The sequence below is a fragment of the Cherax quadricarinatus genome, chromosome 16 (genome assembly GCF_038502225.1).
Source record: "Cherax quadricarinatus isolate ZL_2023a chromosome 16, ASM3850222v1, whole genome shotgun sequence".
In the NCBI taxonomy this organism is placed as follows: Eukaryota; Metazoa; Arthropoda; class Malacostraca; order Decapoda; family Parastacidae; genus Cherax; species Cherax quadricarinatus.
In genome coordinates this window covers 18,088,469-18,106,533 of record NC_091307.1, presented here as the reverse complement: position 1 = coordinate 18,106,533, position 18,065 = coordinate 18,088,469, and the positions used below count along the sequence as shown (strand labels likewise).

The 18,065-nt window shown below is 39.2% G+C and overlaps 1 protein-coding gene across 3 annotated transcripts in view; it reads right to left on the bottom strand.

Annotated features, from left to right (window-relative positions):
• LOC128688932 (protein amalgam) overlaps positions 1-18,065 on the bottom strand; it is a 321,694-nt gene that overhangs the window by 185,193 nt on the left and 118,436 nt on the right. For all 3 annotated transcript variants that reach the window (XM_070085440.1, XM_070085442.1, XM_070085443.1), the window contains exon 2: positions 2,178-2,323. In XM_070085440.1, the coding sequence (XP_069941541.1) occupies positions 2,178-2,310 (133 nt within the window). In that variant the 5' untranslated portion in view covers positions 2,311-2,323. The remainder of the gene's footprint in view (positions 1-2,177; positions 2,324-18,065) is intronic.

Here is an 18,065-nt window from a genome sequence, read left to right as displayed (position 1 = left end):
AATGTATTGACCACCGTTTGTTAAACATTGGTTAATGACACAATCGAACGCACAAAGTGGCAATAAAAGCGAAGAGGAGTCAGATATACAATGATTATTTCATGTTTTATTGTCCCCTCGAGGATTTCTTTGTACCATGGAATACTCGTATATGATAAATATCAGAGTTGCTATCACTCAGCTGCCTCATGAAGGCAGTGAATAAACAATGTTCCACATGGAAACTTGGTCAGATGGATCCTCTTGTTTGAGTAAAATGCCTTTTCATAGATCTCTCAACATTACGAGATTTGAGAAAAAAATTGCAGCAATACGATTTTAAACAATTCAGAGAATAGGCAAAGTTCAAGGAAGCTGCCGGTCAGTCCAAAACCAGCAGGTCACCGCTCTCGTTAGTAGCTTAATGTGTTCCATCCAACTCGGTGTTCTATTCTCTTTGCATTTGTGGTTAGAATGTGTATCGAAATGAAGCTTGTTGCATGCATCTTATTAAACCTGCATGTACCAGTTGCGAGAGAGCGCTTCCCTGCTAGTTTTAAACCTGGCTTGGTTTCGAAACCTGCTCATTTTTTGTCATTAAATGGTACCTATATAAAAAAAAAGAGATAGAAAAGACTAGAACCTTTGTGCATGTGATCACCCACGTTTACGAGGAAGGGAGGGGAGACAAACCCCCCACCCAATGGGTCTATAATCACTAATCGATCAACGGTATACATTCCTAACTCATTCGATTTCGCAGACTCGTAGTGGACGTTATACTTATTCAAAACCTATAATCAGTTCACATTTATATCTCTCTCATCTTCGATGATTACTCTGATAACCTTATGGGTTCCTGTTACTTCTCTGAACTATCGATATGTAGCACTGAGATTGAATTTTCCGAAAATTTTCTTCTGATAACTCATGTCTTCAACCCCGGAGGTAAAAATCTAGAGTTAGCGGCTTCACTGAATTCTTACTTCTTGGGCCTATTCTTGAAGCTGTGTATTGAGTTTGCTTGTATGTGTAAAAAGCAGCATATAGTTACGCAAACATCTAGATAGGTTTAAAACTTCACCTCATTATAAATAATACTTCGGATTATCATGTGTGAGGATAATTCTTGAGGTTTCTGCTTGTGCTGGACTGGACTTTGTTATAGAGGTGATGGTAACAGTGAAAGTATTTATACTGGATCACATCCAAAGTACTTCCTTGAATTTCAATATCACTTTACAAGCAAAGCAATTAGTGAAGAAAAGACTCACGTTACGGGAGAATTTTATTGGGACGTTTCGCTATTTGTTATGATTTAATGACACCAGAGAGCGAAACGTTATCTCTTCTTATGTCTTCTCTTCACAAAGCAATTAATATTGCATGAAGCATCAGTTATCAACAACTGAATTCAGCCAAGAGATACACCCAGCAGCTTTTATTTTCTTTATTAAACTGCAATGATATTTCACCTCTTATTCAGAGCATTTAATGAACGTGTCAGTATATTCTTTAGTTCAGTGTCGTGTAGCGTTAGTTGTTGATTGACTATAATGTATTTTGTTTCCTCTATTCATGTATTGCGTTATTATAAATTTAACGTATTCATCTTTACTGTTACAATTTAAGGCTGTTGATTATTAACTCTTTAATGTAGAGACGTTTAGTGAAATTATTTTTGGCAAGATTCTAGTTATTTAATATATTTTTATGTGGTGAGAAACAAGCACTAGTAACACTAAGTCATTATGAGTTAGTTAAGAACTACAACGTAAGAAATCTTTTCTACAGCAGTCGTGTTTATATTATGGGATTTTCAACTCTTATTCGCTTCTGAATTACCTTTCATGTTAAATATTGTGTAAAACTAGGTGATCCTATCTTGAGAAACTTGCATCAGACTTATCACCCATAATGAAAACATCTTATTGACGTAAAGTAGCGTCTGGAATATTTATAAAGCTTTTTTTTTCAATTCCTTTATACATGTGAGCTTAAACTACACTAAGTCAAATTAGCGAAAGTCAAATTAGCATAAGCTATATATGCAGGAGTCGGGCATTACCGTAACTATTTATATATGTCAAGTGAGCGTCACCAGTGAAAACTCACCAGGAGCTGCTAGTTTAACATGGATAACTGGATATAACTCAACAAAAGCACGATGGACCTAAAAATCAGCAAGAACGTCTGACCTGGGTTGATCTGGAAGGATGTGACCTCCACCATGGTTCCTGGACGAAGTTTGGATTCGTACTCGCTAAGGATGACTTCCAGCCACTCCTTGGAGATCTCTGAACTATTTCTGGGAGTCGCTATGGCTTCCATAATCTCGTTAAATCTGTTGGTATTAAGTTTGTAGCCATTACTCTCTGCTCAGATTATTATTATAGTTATAACGAAGCGCTAAACCCACAAAGGTCATATAACGCTGCAGGGTAGGGAGGGCTAAAATTATTAATTATTAATTATTATTATTATTATTAATTATTATTAAAGATTCGCCGGTATTCTCCCGGCACGGGCCTTTTCCAAGTGGTGGCCCGGCCTTGGCTCCCTGTCTTGGGAGTGTCTGAGACCTAAGTCTCCCATGGGAGGAGGCACAAGTACCTCCTCATCTTTGGGACCAACTGTCCCCAGGTCTAACCACAATTTAGGTCTCTCTGGTCTGCCATCCCTGCCCCAAGGGGCCTAATGGGAATGACAGTCTTGTGAGCTGCAAGCTCGGGCTCAGGTACCTACTCTACCCTAGAAGGGCTAGGCATGGTGTTGATGTTTATACTTAATCAGAGAGTAGCGAAGGTGGAGAGAATAACAGAGGTAGAGTTAGTAAGGGCGGTGTGAAGTGCTAAAGAAATATAATCAAGGTTTGTGTAATAAATCTTAATAATTCTGTTGCTGTCAAAAAGTCAAAGAGGGAGTATGTGTCAAAGGTGGGGCTGTCAGCGAGGAGGGAAGATAAAGGGTGTTAGAGCAGTGACGACGATGGAGGCGAGGTAAATTCTGCGTGATCGCTGGTAGACAGGACAGTCCAATAGAAAATAAACTGAAATTGGAAACTGACAAGTTTCACAGAGTAGAACTTGGCGCCTCTCCATGAGATACCCGTGAGTGAGACTTGTGTACTAGATGCGATGACGGGAAAGTGTAGTCTCCCAACCACGACATCGATAAGAAGACCAGAATCCTAAACACGGCTTCATAGATCTGCACAGATTAGGTTATTAAGGATTTCGTAAGTAGTACAAACATCTTTAATTCATTTGCTTTACAGGCAATTTAAAAATTCCTAAAATAACTTGACCTTCGAAGTTTCAATTGTGGTGACATACTATTTTCCAAAAATATAATTTGAAACCACTCGAACTACAGTGAACCACAAATTACTGTGTAATTATTTGTATTCTTTCACGGGAGTTTTATTGTATATTCGGACACTGACGGTACTCAGAAAAAAGACATGCTGAGTAAAAACCCAAATTAAGTAAATTATAAATGTGCGGAGAGGAACGTGAACTATGGTACTGACAGGTAGCAGGTCCAGCGCTATACCGCTGAGCTACGAGGCTTACAAACAGAAAGGTTACACAGACAATAATTCTGTGAGTTGTTTGGTTCAGCGGCACCATCTGTGACGCAGCTGGTCCTTCCAACACTTCCAGAAGCTTTTATTTTTATTCTCGTACCCCTCAAGCCCAATAAAGTCTGTAAACTGAAGACAAACTAAAGAAATGAGAATATATATGGCTTTGAAGGGTATTAGAACAGATGTTCTATGAAAGCTTCTGGAGGTGTTGGATGGGGCAGTGGGGTCACAAATGGTGCCACTGACAGACACCTCACAGAAGTGTTATCTGTGAAACCTGTCTATTGATAATTGGGCTTGCAAACTATTTGGATCACGGATAGTGTCGATTCTTCTGTTTATTTATATATGTGTGTACGTGTGTGAGAGAGAGAAAAAAAAATGAGAATGAGAGAGTGAGAGAGAGAGAGAGAAAAAAACAGAGACAGACAAAATATTCGGAGGGAGATATGACTTTTTTTTTCTTTTTGAACTTATGTAGCTGAGCTCATCTGCTAATCTGTGAATATTACAGGACGTTACATGGTCACATTCAGGTGAAAGTGCCAGACGTCAGTCTGAGGCCGCTCAAGATAACTGACACTACCACACCTAGTTATTGTTTAAATGATCACTCAGCGATGCTATCGGATAATGAAGGGTTTAGGGTTTATTAAGTAAGAAGTGATAAAATTGACTTTATGAATGTCTTCATGAGAGTAACTTAAGTTTAAGTTGAGTTTAATTCTTGATTCTTTAACCTCTCATTTTTAGAATAATGTTTTAAATTCGTTAGTGTTGTAATGTAAAAATTATAAATCCTTAAAATTATGATTCTACATCATAAAATATACTGTAGTTCTTACATAAATCATAGAACAACGATAAGTTAATATTTAGAAATAATATTCACCAATGTTTCACTAATATAAAAGGTACCATCCTGACCACAGTACCAACTTCATCAGTTAATCTGAATACTTCTTGCTAAAGACAAATTTGAGATTATTTTCACTACATTTCCGAACATGTCACTGAATCCCTTTAAATTTATCGGTGTAACTATAACTTAAACACCTTCACAAGACAGCACAAGAGCATTCCAACTGCACATCGACACTGCCGTAACAGCGTTTGCATTTAAAGTGTTTTATGTGAAGACTCTGGCGATTATTCTGTTCTTATTGCAAAACGTTTTCACATGTGTTTGTTAACTTCTCGCGACATCTGCTAGTGGATAAACTCCTGTAAAGTGCTGCATGATGTTTTCTCGTGTGACGACGGGATGTGTCTGTGTCTGTCACGACGGGCTGCGCCTGTGTCTGTCACGACGGGCTGCGCCTGTGTCTGTCACGACGGGCTGCGCCTGTGTCTGTCACGACGGGCTACGCCTGTGTCTGTCACGACGGGCTGCGCCTGTGTCTGTCACGACGGGCTGCGCCTGTGTCTGTCACGACGGGCTGCGCCTGTGTCTGTCACGACGGGCTGCGCCTGTGTCTGTCACGACGGGCTGCGCCTGTGTCTGTCACGACGGGCTGCGCCTGTGTCTGTCACGACGGGCTGCGCCTGTGTCTGTCACGATGGGCTGCGCCTGTGTCTGTCACGACGGGCTGCGCCTGTGTCTGTCACGACGGGCTGCGCCTGTCTGTCACGACTGGCGCAGCCCGTCGTAATATATACATATATATATTAATACTATAATGACCGGCTGGTGCTATTGGCATGCTCACTACTGTGCACCGTCGTGAGAGGTTCCTTATATTGGCAGGAGGTTTCTTGGGACGAGGATTACTCTCTGTTATGTATAAGTCGTTATTAAAGTTCAGTATAAAAGTACTGAATGAGTGAGTTACTATTAAACATACTGTAGTCTAAGGCTATTTAAAACATTATTAATGTTATAATCTTATCTAGCAGACTTATAGTTCTCGCATCATCTTCAGTTAGAGTTGAATCACTTCCACCACTAATGAAGAAACACCTGAAAAAATGACCATCTAAAAAAAAAAAAAAATAGGATTCTAAATTCTGAATATCTCACTGTGAGTGACTTACGGCTATATTTGTGGAGATAATAGTTTCCACATGTGGAGATAAATGCTCCAACTAAATTTACCGTATTAATTGTAGTTAACCTGTCAGAAACAGCTGACGTTGTTAGTATAACTCGCTTTGACATATTAATGGGAAGGGAAGTTCGACAAAGACTGACTAAATAAAGGAAAACACATCATTTACATTACAGGGACGTTTAGCGGATTTCAACTTTTTTTTTTTTTAAGAAAATCTCTTTTTACCACCTCGAACAGTTTTAATTTCTTTTTTTTCGAAGTTTGCTTTAAATTACTGCCGATGTTAACGTCGTCTGATACACTTATGCCAAATGTTAAGGCTTAAAGAGCTACTGTCCTCATAAGAAATGGGAATTATTCATGCAAGAGTCACCTTAAAAATATGAGATTACACTTACAACTCCTGATTTACTCTATATATTTCAAGTCATCTACACCTTTTTTCCTTCCTCACTGTAGACAACTTGACAACATTTAACAAATCCTCTACAGACGGGGAAATAAGTGTTCTCATATTGATATATATTAACAATGTGATAACAATATGATATATTGCATCATTTAATTGTAGATGTATTGCAAAATAAAAGCGAAGTTATTTATATATATATATATATATATATTATATATATATATATATATATATATATATATATATATATATATATATATATATATATATATATATATATATATATATATATATATAACATCCTATTTTCACTATCCGGTTCTTTCATCAGGCATGCATCTTTCTGACATCCTAATTCACCTCTTATTTGTTCAAACTGTTTACTATCCGTCTTGATAAGTAGTGTTCTTAGAATTGAGTATTCATTAAGATTTCCAACCATTTCTTGTGTTTATAAAAGAATCCTCCCGCACTATCATCATTTGTTATCTTACAAAGGACACAAAAGCAACTAACGAGCATCATCAGGGTAATACAAACAATGAAAGTATACAGAGAATAAAGAACGGAAAAGTGGAGAGGTGTGGGAAGTAAGGAAAGATGCATTGTGGTTGCTACAGTCTCATACTAGTAGTAATGGCTGTAGAAGCTGCCTTTGTTCTGAAATGGAAGTTAATGATACTTCAAGGCATTTTCGCCTGATGTCTGCATGCCCTATAGACACTGCGACTTCCGTACATCTTCCTTTTTCGCTCTGTAGGATGTTTGCTACAGAGCACACGTCCTACAGCATCTACCTGGGGGTGCTCTTTACGGTGTGTGTTACAGATCAGATCTCTCAGTGGCATTTTCCACATTTATAACGTTTTTGTAATGAAAGCTTACAATGTCTCGTGTTTGTCATATTCATGCAATAAGTGAACTGGTGGTCAGAATATTGAATATACACTTTATTGAAATCTCTAACTGTTGGACATAACAGAACTCTGTCATCACTGACTTCTAGTATTCGCGTATTTTACTGTGTTTTAAGTGTGTGTGCGTGTGCCAATGAACATCAGTTGTTATTGCATAGGAATACTGTAAGATCAAACCCTTGACACACTCAGCCTGGGAGGCACATCATGCCTACCGGTATCCCTTTTTAATCTGAGCCGGCTACAGCTCGCTCCTCTTGTCGGAATTAATCAACAGCTTTGGGCGTCTTCAACTGATCGGTGTTGTCACGTTGTAAGAGGAGGAGGCAGCAGACAAGAGGTAGCGAAGCCTCCCTCACATACCTCTCCCAAGTCGTAGGTGGAGGCAAGCAGGCAGCAGGAGCAGCAGGTGACTAATGACTAATACCTCTCCTGCTGAACATGATGAGGTGGACGACGATGATAAGGTTACCTATCCTCTTGGAAATAAGTCACTTTTTCTGACTTTTTGGGGGGGATTATCCTAGGTAATTTACAAGTATGTTACTGTACAAAACAACGACGGAAGGAGCTGAATAATAGCTCCAGGCCTTTCGTGTTGCAGTCAACACATCAGGAGGTTGCAGTGTTGCAGAAAAAGCAATTGCAAGCAAATGCGTTCAGAGGAAGCGTGTTTGCTCGACCAGACACGCTTCATCTGAACGATATTGCTTGCAATTCATTTTTTCTGCGAAATTGCAAGCTCCCGATGTGATGATTGCAACACGAAAGGCCTAGGCTATCATTCAACTTCCCCGGTGGCTGTTTTGCATTCTGTTTCGCTAGTTCGCGATTATTGCATATGTTACTATGTATGATAATTTGCGTAACTATTTATGTATACCTGTACCTAAATATGAACTTAATTACTCCACTTCATTATGTCGTTAATGGATGCAAAAATATGTGAACAAATCTTAAGTGTCTTATCAACAAAAATGTACATAGTAAGATACTAGTAGATATGCTCGCAAATCTTCCTGTTTTTATCACTGATTCTCGTATCACTGGTATTTAAAAAAATATCTTCAAAAGAAACTTATGAATCCTTGATCTAACAGTCTGATCATTCTCTATTCCCGGGTTAGTCGAGACGCACTTAAAAGTTTTCTTTCTCTTTCTGTCCCTCTTCATCAGTAAATAGGCACCGAAGAGTCAGTCTATTGTCATGAGTTGCATCCTGGGTAATGTGATTCTATTCCTTACAGAGGTTCGTTTTTTTTTTAAATTGGTAAAGCTAAGATAACAGTATTAAGTTTGTGAGACACAAACTTGTGCAACATCTGGCTATATTTATCCTGGAAAAGTTTCGCCAGAATAAAGATACTCAAATATTCCACGAGAGTCTCATTTATCAACTTGTCGGTTTTTCTAAACCATTTATTCACACACAGTAATAAGTTTGTAAATACAAGTGTGTAAACAATGTGTCTCCGTCCATTCATCTGCCCGACCGTCATTGATGTCGCCTGATTTATCATCAGTCGTCGCAAAAACAACGACAAAAGATTTTTTACTCTAAATTTGCCACAAATTCAGGAAGCCATGAGAGGATGATTAATGTTTTTTTTTTTAAATTCCCAAATGGCCCACTGAAGCCATTTTAAAATACTACCAAATGCCGGTAAAAAAAATAATAAAAATTTACGAACACGTGAATATATTGAAAAAAAAAAATGTAGCAGATCGTGAAAAATAAATATTAATTACTTAAAAACAGAAGAGATAATGGAGTTTACGATTGTTCAATGAAGAAATGAAAAGACCGACTGGAAACACTGCAGCAGACCAGTGGGTCTGCTGCAGTGTTCTTCCATTCTTGTTTCCCTAAATAACTGCGTCAAGACACTGCTGTCAGTCTTATTCAGGATGCCCATTATTATTATTTTTAAATATACTATAAAAACAGAAAAAAAAACAAAAGTATAAATGAGTATTATCTTATAATACGAAAGTTTAATTTTTTGAAGTATTCTTTCTGTTTAGCTGCGTCCAGACATGTAAGATCAATGTTGTACTCCTGAGATCAACACACATGGTCCGTAAGACCTCACTGGGATCATGGAATAAGATTCTGGAAATTTGATCACCTGGCCTCTTGTCTGACTCACTTCATATCTTCTGACCTTTTGCCTAGATTCCTCTTAATTTTTTCTCAGTAGTAAGTTGATAATGGTTCACAACGGCCAGAAGCATTGCCTAACGTTTCCTCTAAGAAGTGTAGGTTAATTGTAAATTGTTCCTGCCACGACAATCGTGATTTTTTCCTCGTCAAGAGAACGAGAATACTGAAGTTGATATATTGACCCGCGTAAGGGATGTTCTACTGAAGCCAAATTTAAATCCTTCATGTATATGTTGAACAAACTTTAAGGACTTACAAACGCATATGCATAACGTTGTTTGGAAATTAATTTTAGTCATCTCTAAGCATCTAGTCAATGTTTATCTGTAACATCCCTAAATCGAAATTTGTTTTATTTTAATTCCCATGTTAAGAACTGCACTCATAATTAATAACAAAAAAGGCACAATACCGTGACTGGAACGATACACAAATAACCCGCACATAAAATGAGAGAAGCTTACGACGACGTTTCATAATTTATATTTTCAACACTTTATTAATATTCCATTTAAGTCTTCCATCCATTCGCGCCCTACAGTCATGTCACATTTCATTCGATGCATTTTAGGAGAGAATGCATGCAGATCCACCCGCAACCTTTAAACTGTAAGTAAAATTTTTACAAGATCAGTGGAATCTCGACAGAATGTATGTTTACGCTGAAGTCAAGCGACAACACATGTCATACATGAGCTACGGTGTTTGCTGCAGTCTTGCAGCGTGTCTGCCTGTCTCCAGTCTTGCAGCGTGTCTGTCTGTCTCCAGTCTTGCAGCATGTCTGTCTGTCTCCATACTTGCAGCGTGTGTCTGTCTCCATACTTGCAGCGTGTGTCTGTCTCCATACTTGCAGCGTGTGTCTGTCTCCAGACTTGTACCGTGTCTGTTTCTCCAGACTTGTACCGTGTCTGTGTCTCCAGACTTGAACCGTGTCTGTGTCTCCAGACTTGTACCGTGTCTGTGCCTCCAGACTTGCAGCGTGTCTCTTTGTCTCCAGACTTGCACCGTGTCTGTCTCTCCAGACTTGCACCGTGTCTGTCTCTCCAGACTTGCACCGTGTCTGTCTCTCCAGACTTGCACCGTGTCTGTCTCTCCAGACTTGCACCGTGTCTGTCTCTCCAGACTTGCACCGTGTCTGTCTCTCCAGACTTGCACCGTGTCTGTCTCTCCTGACTTGCACCGTGTCTGTCTCTCCAGGCTTGCACCGTGTCTGTCTCTCCAGACTTGCACCGTGTCTGTCTCTCCAGACTTGCACCGTGTCTGTCTCTCCAGACTTGCACCGTGTCTGTCTCTCCAGACTTGCACCGTGTCTGTCTCTCCAGACTTGCACCGTGTCTGTCTCTCCAGACTTGCACCGTGTCTGTCTCTCCAGACTTGCACCGTGTCTGTCTCTCCAGACTTGCACCGTGTCTGTCTCTCCAGACTTGCACCGTGTCTGTCTCTCCAGACTTGCACCGTGTCTGTCTCTCCAGACTTGCAGCATTTGAATGCTGTTCTTAGTAACGAGCTTTCTCTCTGAAACTACGCAGTGCTTAAGGTAACTGAATAATGGAATAAGTAGCATTTTCCACTCGAAATACAATGACACATGCACTGATGCATAAATATAAATGAGTCCATATCAATAATTAAGATAACTTACAAATACCTCTGTAAATTCAATATTTTATTCAGCTAATCCAGGCAAATCTTATTGGGATATCGACCATTAGTTATGTTATTAGTTTTTCCGACGGAAGTATTGGGCATCAATCTCCAGAGGCTGGAATAGTAGGTAGGTAGGTAGGTATCCATGATAGACATACGCTCAGGTGACGAAGAAATTAATATCAGCTACTTAGAGATGAATAACATGCACTCGGAGATGAATAGCATTCAGATTTACAACAGGCATCTAGGATGATAAACACTAGATACTTAGTGGGATGAACAACATGCACTTAATGGAATGAACAACATGCACTTAGTGGGATGAACAACAGACACTTAGTGGGATGAACAACAGACACTTAGTGGGATGAACAACAGACACTCATGAGACGAACAACAGAAAGAAAAACAAGTAATTTGTTTCGCGAGAAAGAAAGAAAAAGAGTAACTCCTAAGTAACAGTAAAGAGGTCATCTTCCAGAGTGAAAAAAAGTAAGCAAGAAAATTGAACGTAATCCGAAAAAGCTTAAAGAAACTCTAAGGTCATAGCCCCCTCCCTCCCCTCCCCAGGTAAGGTCACAATACGGTGCACGATCAGAGAAACAAATCGAGAAACTAATTTCGTGGTTTGCTGGAAAAAAAACTCGAGAGAGAGAGAGAAGGAAACGAGGCCAGGAAGAACCCCTCTCCCCCAGACTACTTTTGTTAACATTATTTGCTGTCATAAGAAAGGCAAATACAAGCAATACAATAATCTCTCCCGTCAGGGAATTATAATCCAATTTGAATTCTCATTCCTCGCATGTGGAGTTTAAAATCCTCCCATTTCAACTTGAATTGCATTTGCATTTTTTCGCAGTGAAACTCATTTTATCATGCTATATGCACGGCTGAACTTTCCTCTTTACTGTGTATAAACATGACTGGAAGACTCCACGTCTCTCTCAAGAAACTAGACCATTAAGTCGTGATGCACAGGAATGCTTTTTTTTCTCCCCTTTCCTGTGGAGATCAGACAAAAAAGAAGGTAGGGAAGGTGAGAGATAGGCTGGTGAAAAGAAACAAGCACTGGTAGAAAACAATTGAGAGAGAGAGAGAGAGAGAGGAATTGTATATTATGGGAAGAGAGTGGGAGGGTATATTTGCGCTGACCTCAAAATAGATAGCTAGGTTCCAGGATGCGATCGACAGTACCCAAATATCTACTCAGTGTTAGGTGAGCAAGAACAGTGTGTGGAGTGCAATACATCTGCAGCGTGTGTGGATTGCCCATGAGCTCTCTCACATACACAAGGAAGAGGTGGGGCCAGGAGCTATAAATCAACCCCAGCAACCACATTTAGGTGAGTACAAAGGTACACACACGTACCCGTACACACATACACACACACACACACACACACACACACACACACACACACACGCACGCACACACGCATTCGAAGTATTTTCTCACGTATTTTCTCTGGTTCTTTTTGCATCTTCCCCTTTCAACATTCATCATTTGGCCCCTTCTTTCTATTCCTTTCTCTTCATGCATTCCCTTCTCCTTCCCTCTGAATCCATTCATCATATTTGCATCTATTCCTTGGACATCAAGGTTGACTGTTACTACCACTATTTATGCTGTCAAATGGTTTGCATTGATCCCAATGCTGTTATATAAATCTAAATTTAAAAATACAATAAGTTTTTCGAAACTACAAATCGTTTTCGTAAATAATGAAAAATTAATCACCTCTGGATCAGGTGAAAGGTGTTACTATGTAAAATCAAATGCACTAGAAAAATGCGTATTGATTATGCTTCGCAGAGCTCTGATGAAATTGCAACTGCAAATATGGTGGAGGTAGTTACCAGTTGGAGCGTTTTTGGTAGTTTATTTCATTTTATTTTATTTTTTTTTTTGGCATAGGCTGAATACATAGCTATTACTGAGCTGCCCTCAATTTGAATACGTCATCAGTGGGCAGCCTACAGGTTGAATGTTTTAGCAGTGGGCTGCCCACTTATTCAATATATCATCAATGGGCTGTCCATAGGCTGAATACCTCAACGGTGGGCTACCCAGTGGTACATTATTTCAGCAGTGGGCTGCCCGCAGGCTGAACGCCCTTCAAGGAAGGGTCTCTTGCCCCTAGTGAAGTCCTTTTAATACTAGTCCCTCCCTCTCTGATCAATCATAAATGCCTGCCACCTTCCATGGATTTTTTGTTTACCACTCACTGGTAATTTTTATAATGCGCCTTACACCCTGCAATGTGATACAAATTATAGATGTGCTTTATGGAAGGTAACAAATAACCTCTGATTTATTTCGATTTCCTTGTGATTATGCTTTCTATAATTTGACGGCAAACCAGTTACGAGGGCAATGACATGGTAACATTAGAGGCAAATTATTAATTATCGCCGCAAATTAGAAGTGATTGTGGCTTATCGGTAATGATGCAAGCAACTTAGGTTCAGAGCGCAGAATAATCAATTACTTTTAGTGCCTTCCATAACATGCACACCCATCACACGGGCTGAATGCATCGTCATCACTGAGTATGCTGCCCATAGTTGATGTATGTGGTAATGAATGTTGCTTGCATGCGATGTGCGTGGTTAGTCTGGTGGAAAGATGGATCAACCAAGAATTTTATGGTACGTAATTATTCTTAACTGATAGTGAACCTCTGAGTTATGATAATTGACAATCCAGAGGGTGCCACTCTTGGCAGCCATCCAAGATGTCTGCCAAGGGTAAGGGGAGGGGGGGAAGCTATCATCCCCAGATACAAAAGACGTGTACATAACGTGATTGAGTATGTTATTCAAATTTATTGCTACAATACTTTTAGCTGCCAAAAGGGATAATGACAGGATGATTTCAGCTAAATAGCCTATCCAAGATGCCTGACATGGAGACACTGCTTCCCAGCGTCCTCCAAGGGGGCCGCGGGGGCGTTGACCCCCAGAACACCCTCCAGGTATGTACCTATGTATTCCATTTGAATGAATAATGCAGAATGGTCAATAATGGTTATTCATTTGTAAACAGGTTCAGCAAATCCCTTGAGTTTGGCAACCAGACTAGATGGCAGATGTACGGTTGTATATAGTGGGAAACACAGTGATGTGTGTGGTTGTGTGTGATGTGTATATGGTGAGAGGGATTGTGTTGTTCGTGGTGAAGTGTGATGTATATGGTGTTAGATGCCATAATATGCATATCACCAGCATCTGATAGCTTTGCACCAGTGGAGACTGTCATTATGAATGCTAATAATAATCTGAAGAAAATAGGATTACCCAGCTTTTTTTTTTTTTTTTTTTTTTAAATCTACGTCCCCTTCACTTATTAATTTACCTTGTCCCAGCCTAGCTTTTATACAGCTCGGTGGTCTGCCCAGAAGTTTAATGGTTCTTCCCGTTGATTTTTTGCCGTAGCTCTGCCGTTTATTTAAGAAGTTCTCTATGAAACTACCCACAGTAGTTACATCAGCCTTCACTTATGCAGCTTCCCCCTGGCTTTTTTCGTCTCATTGTTTCAATTGACAGACTACGCTGAATAGATGAATATAGATGTATGGATTTGTATGTAGTTCTGCACAGTTCTATATTTCAGTCTGTTACAACCTAGATCATGATATGTGGCTAGAAATTGCGTCTTAAGTTAAGTTTACCTTCCTATACTTGTTATTGGTTTTAAAGACTTGGGAAGCTTCCCAAAAGAGTCTTAAAATCGGCTCAGTCTAAATAAAGACTCGTTTTATGAAAGAACACAATGGAAAAGGTTTCAAGTCAGTGTACAAGTGGCTGCTGAAGATATTAAGAACAAGATGGACAAAGAACTAGGTAATGGTACTGGACTGTTCATATATATTACAATCTACGGAAAAATCTTATTAGATTCGAATAGCACTGTGCAGTATATATAAGGAAAATAAAAACTGGAATCTCCATTTTATAGTCAGTGGAAGGCAACAAAATAGCAATTTAACACACTCGCTGCACTTGTTCACTAAAGACTGTTGGTGTGCTAGTTAATGTGAGTTTTAAATGCTAATGTATATTTTTTTCAAGCTAATAAATAACTTTGGAGTTACTGTCTCAGCCGCTGTATAGCCCTTGTGGTTTAGCGCTTCTTTTTGATTACAATAATAAATACTGTCTCAGCAATACAAGTCGAAAATGAACGACCGAAAAGCATACCGAACTTACCACAAACATTGTCTAAGGCTCTGTTGGAAATGCTGCAATAGAAATCTTTCAGCCAGAGTCAGACTTTCTATATATGTATTTTAGTGTGCGTTTTTAATCATCTAAAAAATAATATAAAAATTTGCATGGAGTTTTATAATACCTTTGTCTTGGGGGTAATGCTGCGCGTTGTTTTAAAGTTTTAGTCTTTCATACAAACTGAATATATTTGCAGAATTTGAATAGAAACAATGATTATATATATATATATATATATATATATATATATATATATATATATATATATATATATATATATATATATATATATATATATATATATATTCATTCTAGAATAGTGTTGAATTTTATCGGTTGGCCAAAATGTTAAGAGAAGTATTGTTTAAGAGGAAAGGGGATTATATATGTTGGTATATATACGTTAAAAGCGAATACAACACGTCAACGGTTGTATCAACACTCATCGTAATCCACAGAAGTGTCTTGCTACTCGGTTCTCAAACACTAGAGGCAGGGCTTGAGGCCGCGGCCCGCATGTGCTGATTGTTGTCCCCAGACGCCGTCGATATCACGAGAGGTGGAAGGGCAAAACAAGCCATGTTATAATATTGTGAATTCCCGTTCCTTTCCTAAAGCTGCCCTCTTCAACACTCACTTAAACTCACTTAAGTCGCAGAAAATTTCTCCAGGATTCATTAATTTTCCCGGCACGTACGCTACCCAACTCTCCATTTTCTCTTCGCCGCCCAGACTATTAATTTTATATCTGTTTCCTATCGACAGTCATTAAATTCATTTTATTCGCTTAAAAAAATCATTTCTTTGTTTGAGTCGCATCTCTGGGGTGGAACGTGGAAAGATGTTTATTTAGTTTAGAAATATTAGTAGAGGGATAGCACAGGTTAACAAGGGGCTGACATACTGCAAGATATAAAAGTGAACGAACGGTAGTGTGTGATAAAATGATTTTGCTCAGCAAAAAAAAAAAAAGCCTATTTGTTCCGAGAGAAAGAGAAAGAGAGAGAGTGTGTGTGTGTGTGTAAGAGAGAAATAATATGTATATATATATATATATATATATATATATATATATATATATATATATATATATATATATATATATATATATATATACATATATATATATATAATGCAAAACAACCACGAAGGGAGTAGAATGATAGCTCTATTCCTTTCGTGTTGCAATCAACACATCATTAATAGCTTACATAGTTGTGAAAAGAGGAGGATGTCCAAGCAAATACGATCCAAATGGACGTCTTCAGTGAAGACGGAATTATTGAAATGGAAAAGAAATTGTCAGTTTCAGCACCATTACTTGTGCATTTCTTCAGCGTTACTTCACCTTTGTACTCTTACAAATATAATCTCCGTCTGTCTGTTTTCTATCTGTTGATGGTAGCGGGGGTCGTATCTCCGGCCCGGTCTGAGACCAGGCCTTCTGGCCATTAGTCAGATCAGTCAGAGAGGCTATTGATAGTAGCAGCACGTAGTCCATCGTTAGCCTGGATGAGCTTGTTAAGCTTCCTCTTGTAAACAGTTAGGAGTATGTTGATAATCCGCATGGTTTGGGCGGATCACAACCGAAGGTATCCGGATTCTATTTCCAGATCGGGCGAGACCTCTGCACAAGTCTTCTGACATCTATTCACCGAGATGTAAATTGGAACGTGGGTGTCAGGCTGCTGTTGTGGGTAGTATCTTGGACGGAGCTATTAAATCTAAGGTACAACTGTACTTTAAGGTGTTTAGGTAAAATTAACAGCTCTCTCTGCCACTTTATTCAACTTAAAAACTAAAATAATACAATTAGCTTCCTCATATAGCACCAGTCATCCCACTCACGCTCAATTTCCCTTCCTACTCACGCTCAGTTTCCCCTCCCACTCACGTTCACTTTCCTCTTCCATTTAAGGTCACTTTCCCCCGAATCCCACGTGCTACACTAACTTACCTGACAGACATGTGATATATCTCTGATACCTTCAGTGAGCTCCGCCTGCATGTAGCGCAGGTTGTGCTCTGATTTTATTGTATTGTCTCGGTTACTGATCAAAGAAGGCTATGATTAATTTCTTAGTAGGCCTTGAGCACTCTCAGAATCGTGCATCCCTAAGACGGATCAGTAGATACATATTCGCAATGTATATAATGAATAGCTTACAATGGAAGTGAATATATTACGATTAACTGAAGGAAATGAAGTTTGGTTTAGCGGCTTTCCTGTATAAATTTTCACTCGTCTGAGATGCTTTAGGGCCTAAACAAGTCTCATGGGCCCTGGGCATTGTTTACACTGTGCTCAATGGATACTCGGGCCCTGGATCAAAGGAATCAAGAGGTAGATATACTGAAGGTGTGAGACATGAGTGGGTCAATGCATATATATTAACTCAGAAGGCTAATACAGATCACTAACTCACAAGAGCATGAGGATCACTTACTCATGTGACCATCAAGGGTCACTAATTCACGGGACCATCAAGACCACCAATTCAAGAACCATGAAGTCCTCTAACTTATCGACCAAGTACGTCCACCAACACACAGGAATAAATTTACCAAGATTCTCTTAACATTAAATAATTGGAACAAACTCATCTATGATGAGCAAAACAGATGTGTAACAGGCTTCCTGGGTTAAATACAGGGACTAATCATAAACTGGAGGCAGTAGGCGAAGTGGAGAAGTAGTTTGAGGTGATCAATACCTCAGCCTTAAATCATTCTCTCAACCCAAAGAAAATGCATGAGAAACCATACCACGGGCGGGGTTAGAACCCTCGATCAGAGAATCTCAAAACTGCAGACCGTCGTGTTAGCCACTGGGCCAGCTAGCCACAATAAGATTCATCCAACTAGGTATATTTATATACCATAGGAAAGTTAGCATAGGCACCACTGTGACCACAAATGCAAGTTTTTACAGACTAATCTCCAGCTAGCATGGCCGTAACGAACTCTAGCTCAAGTCCCCTCAAAGCCGTCAACATGACTGTTTGCAATCGTGTCATTACGATTTCGTGAGTCAAAATGCATGAGGCCAGAGATTTATATACGGAAAGTAAGGTGT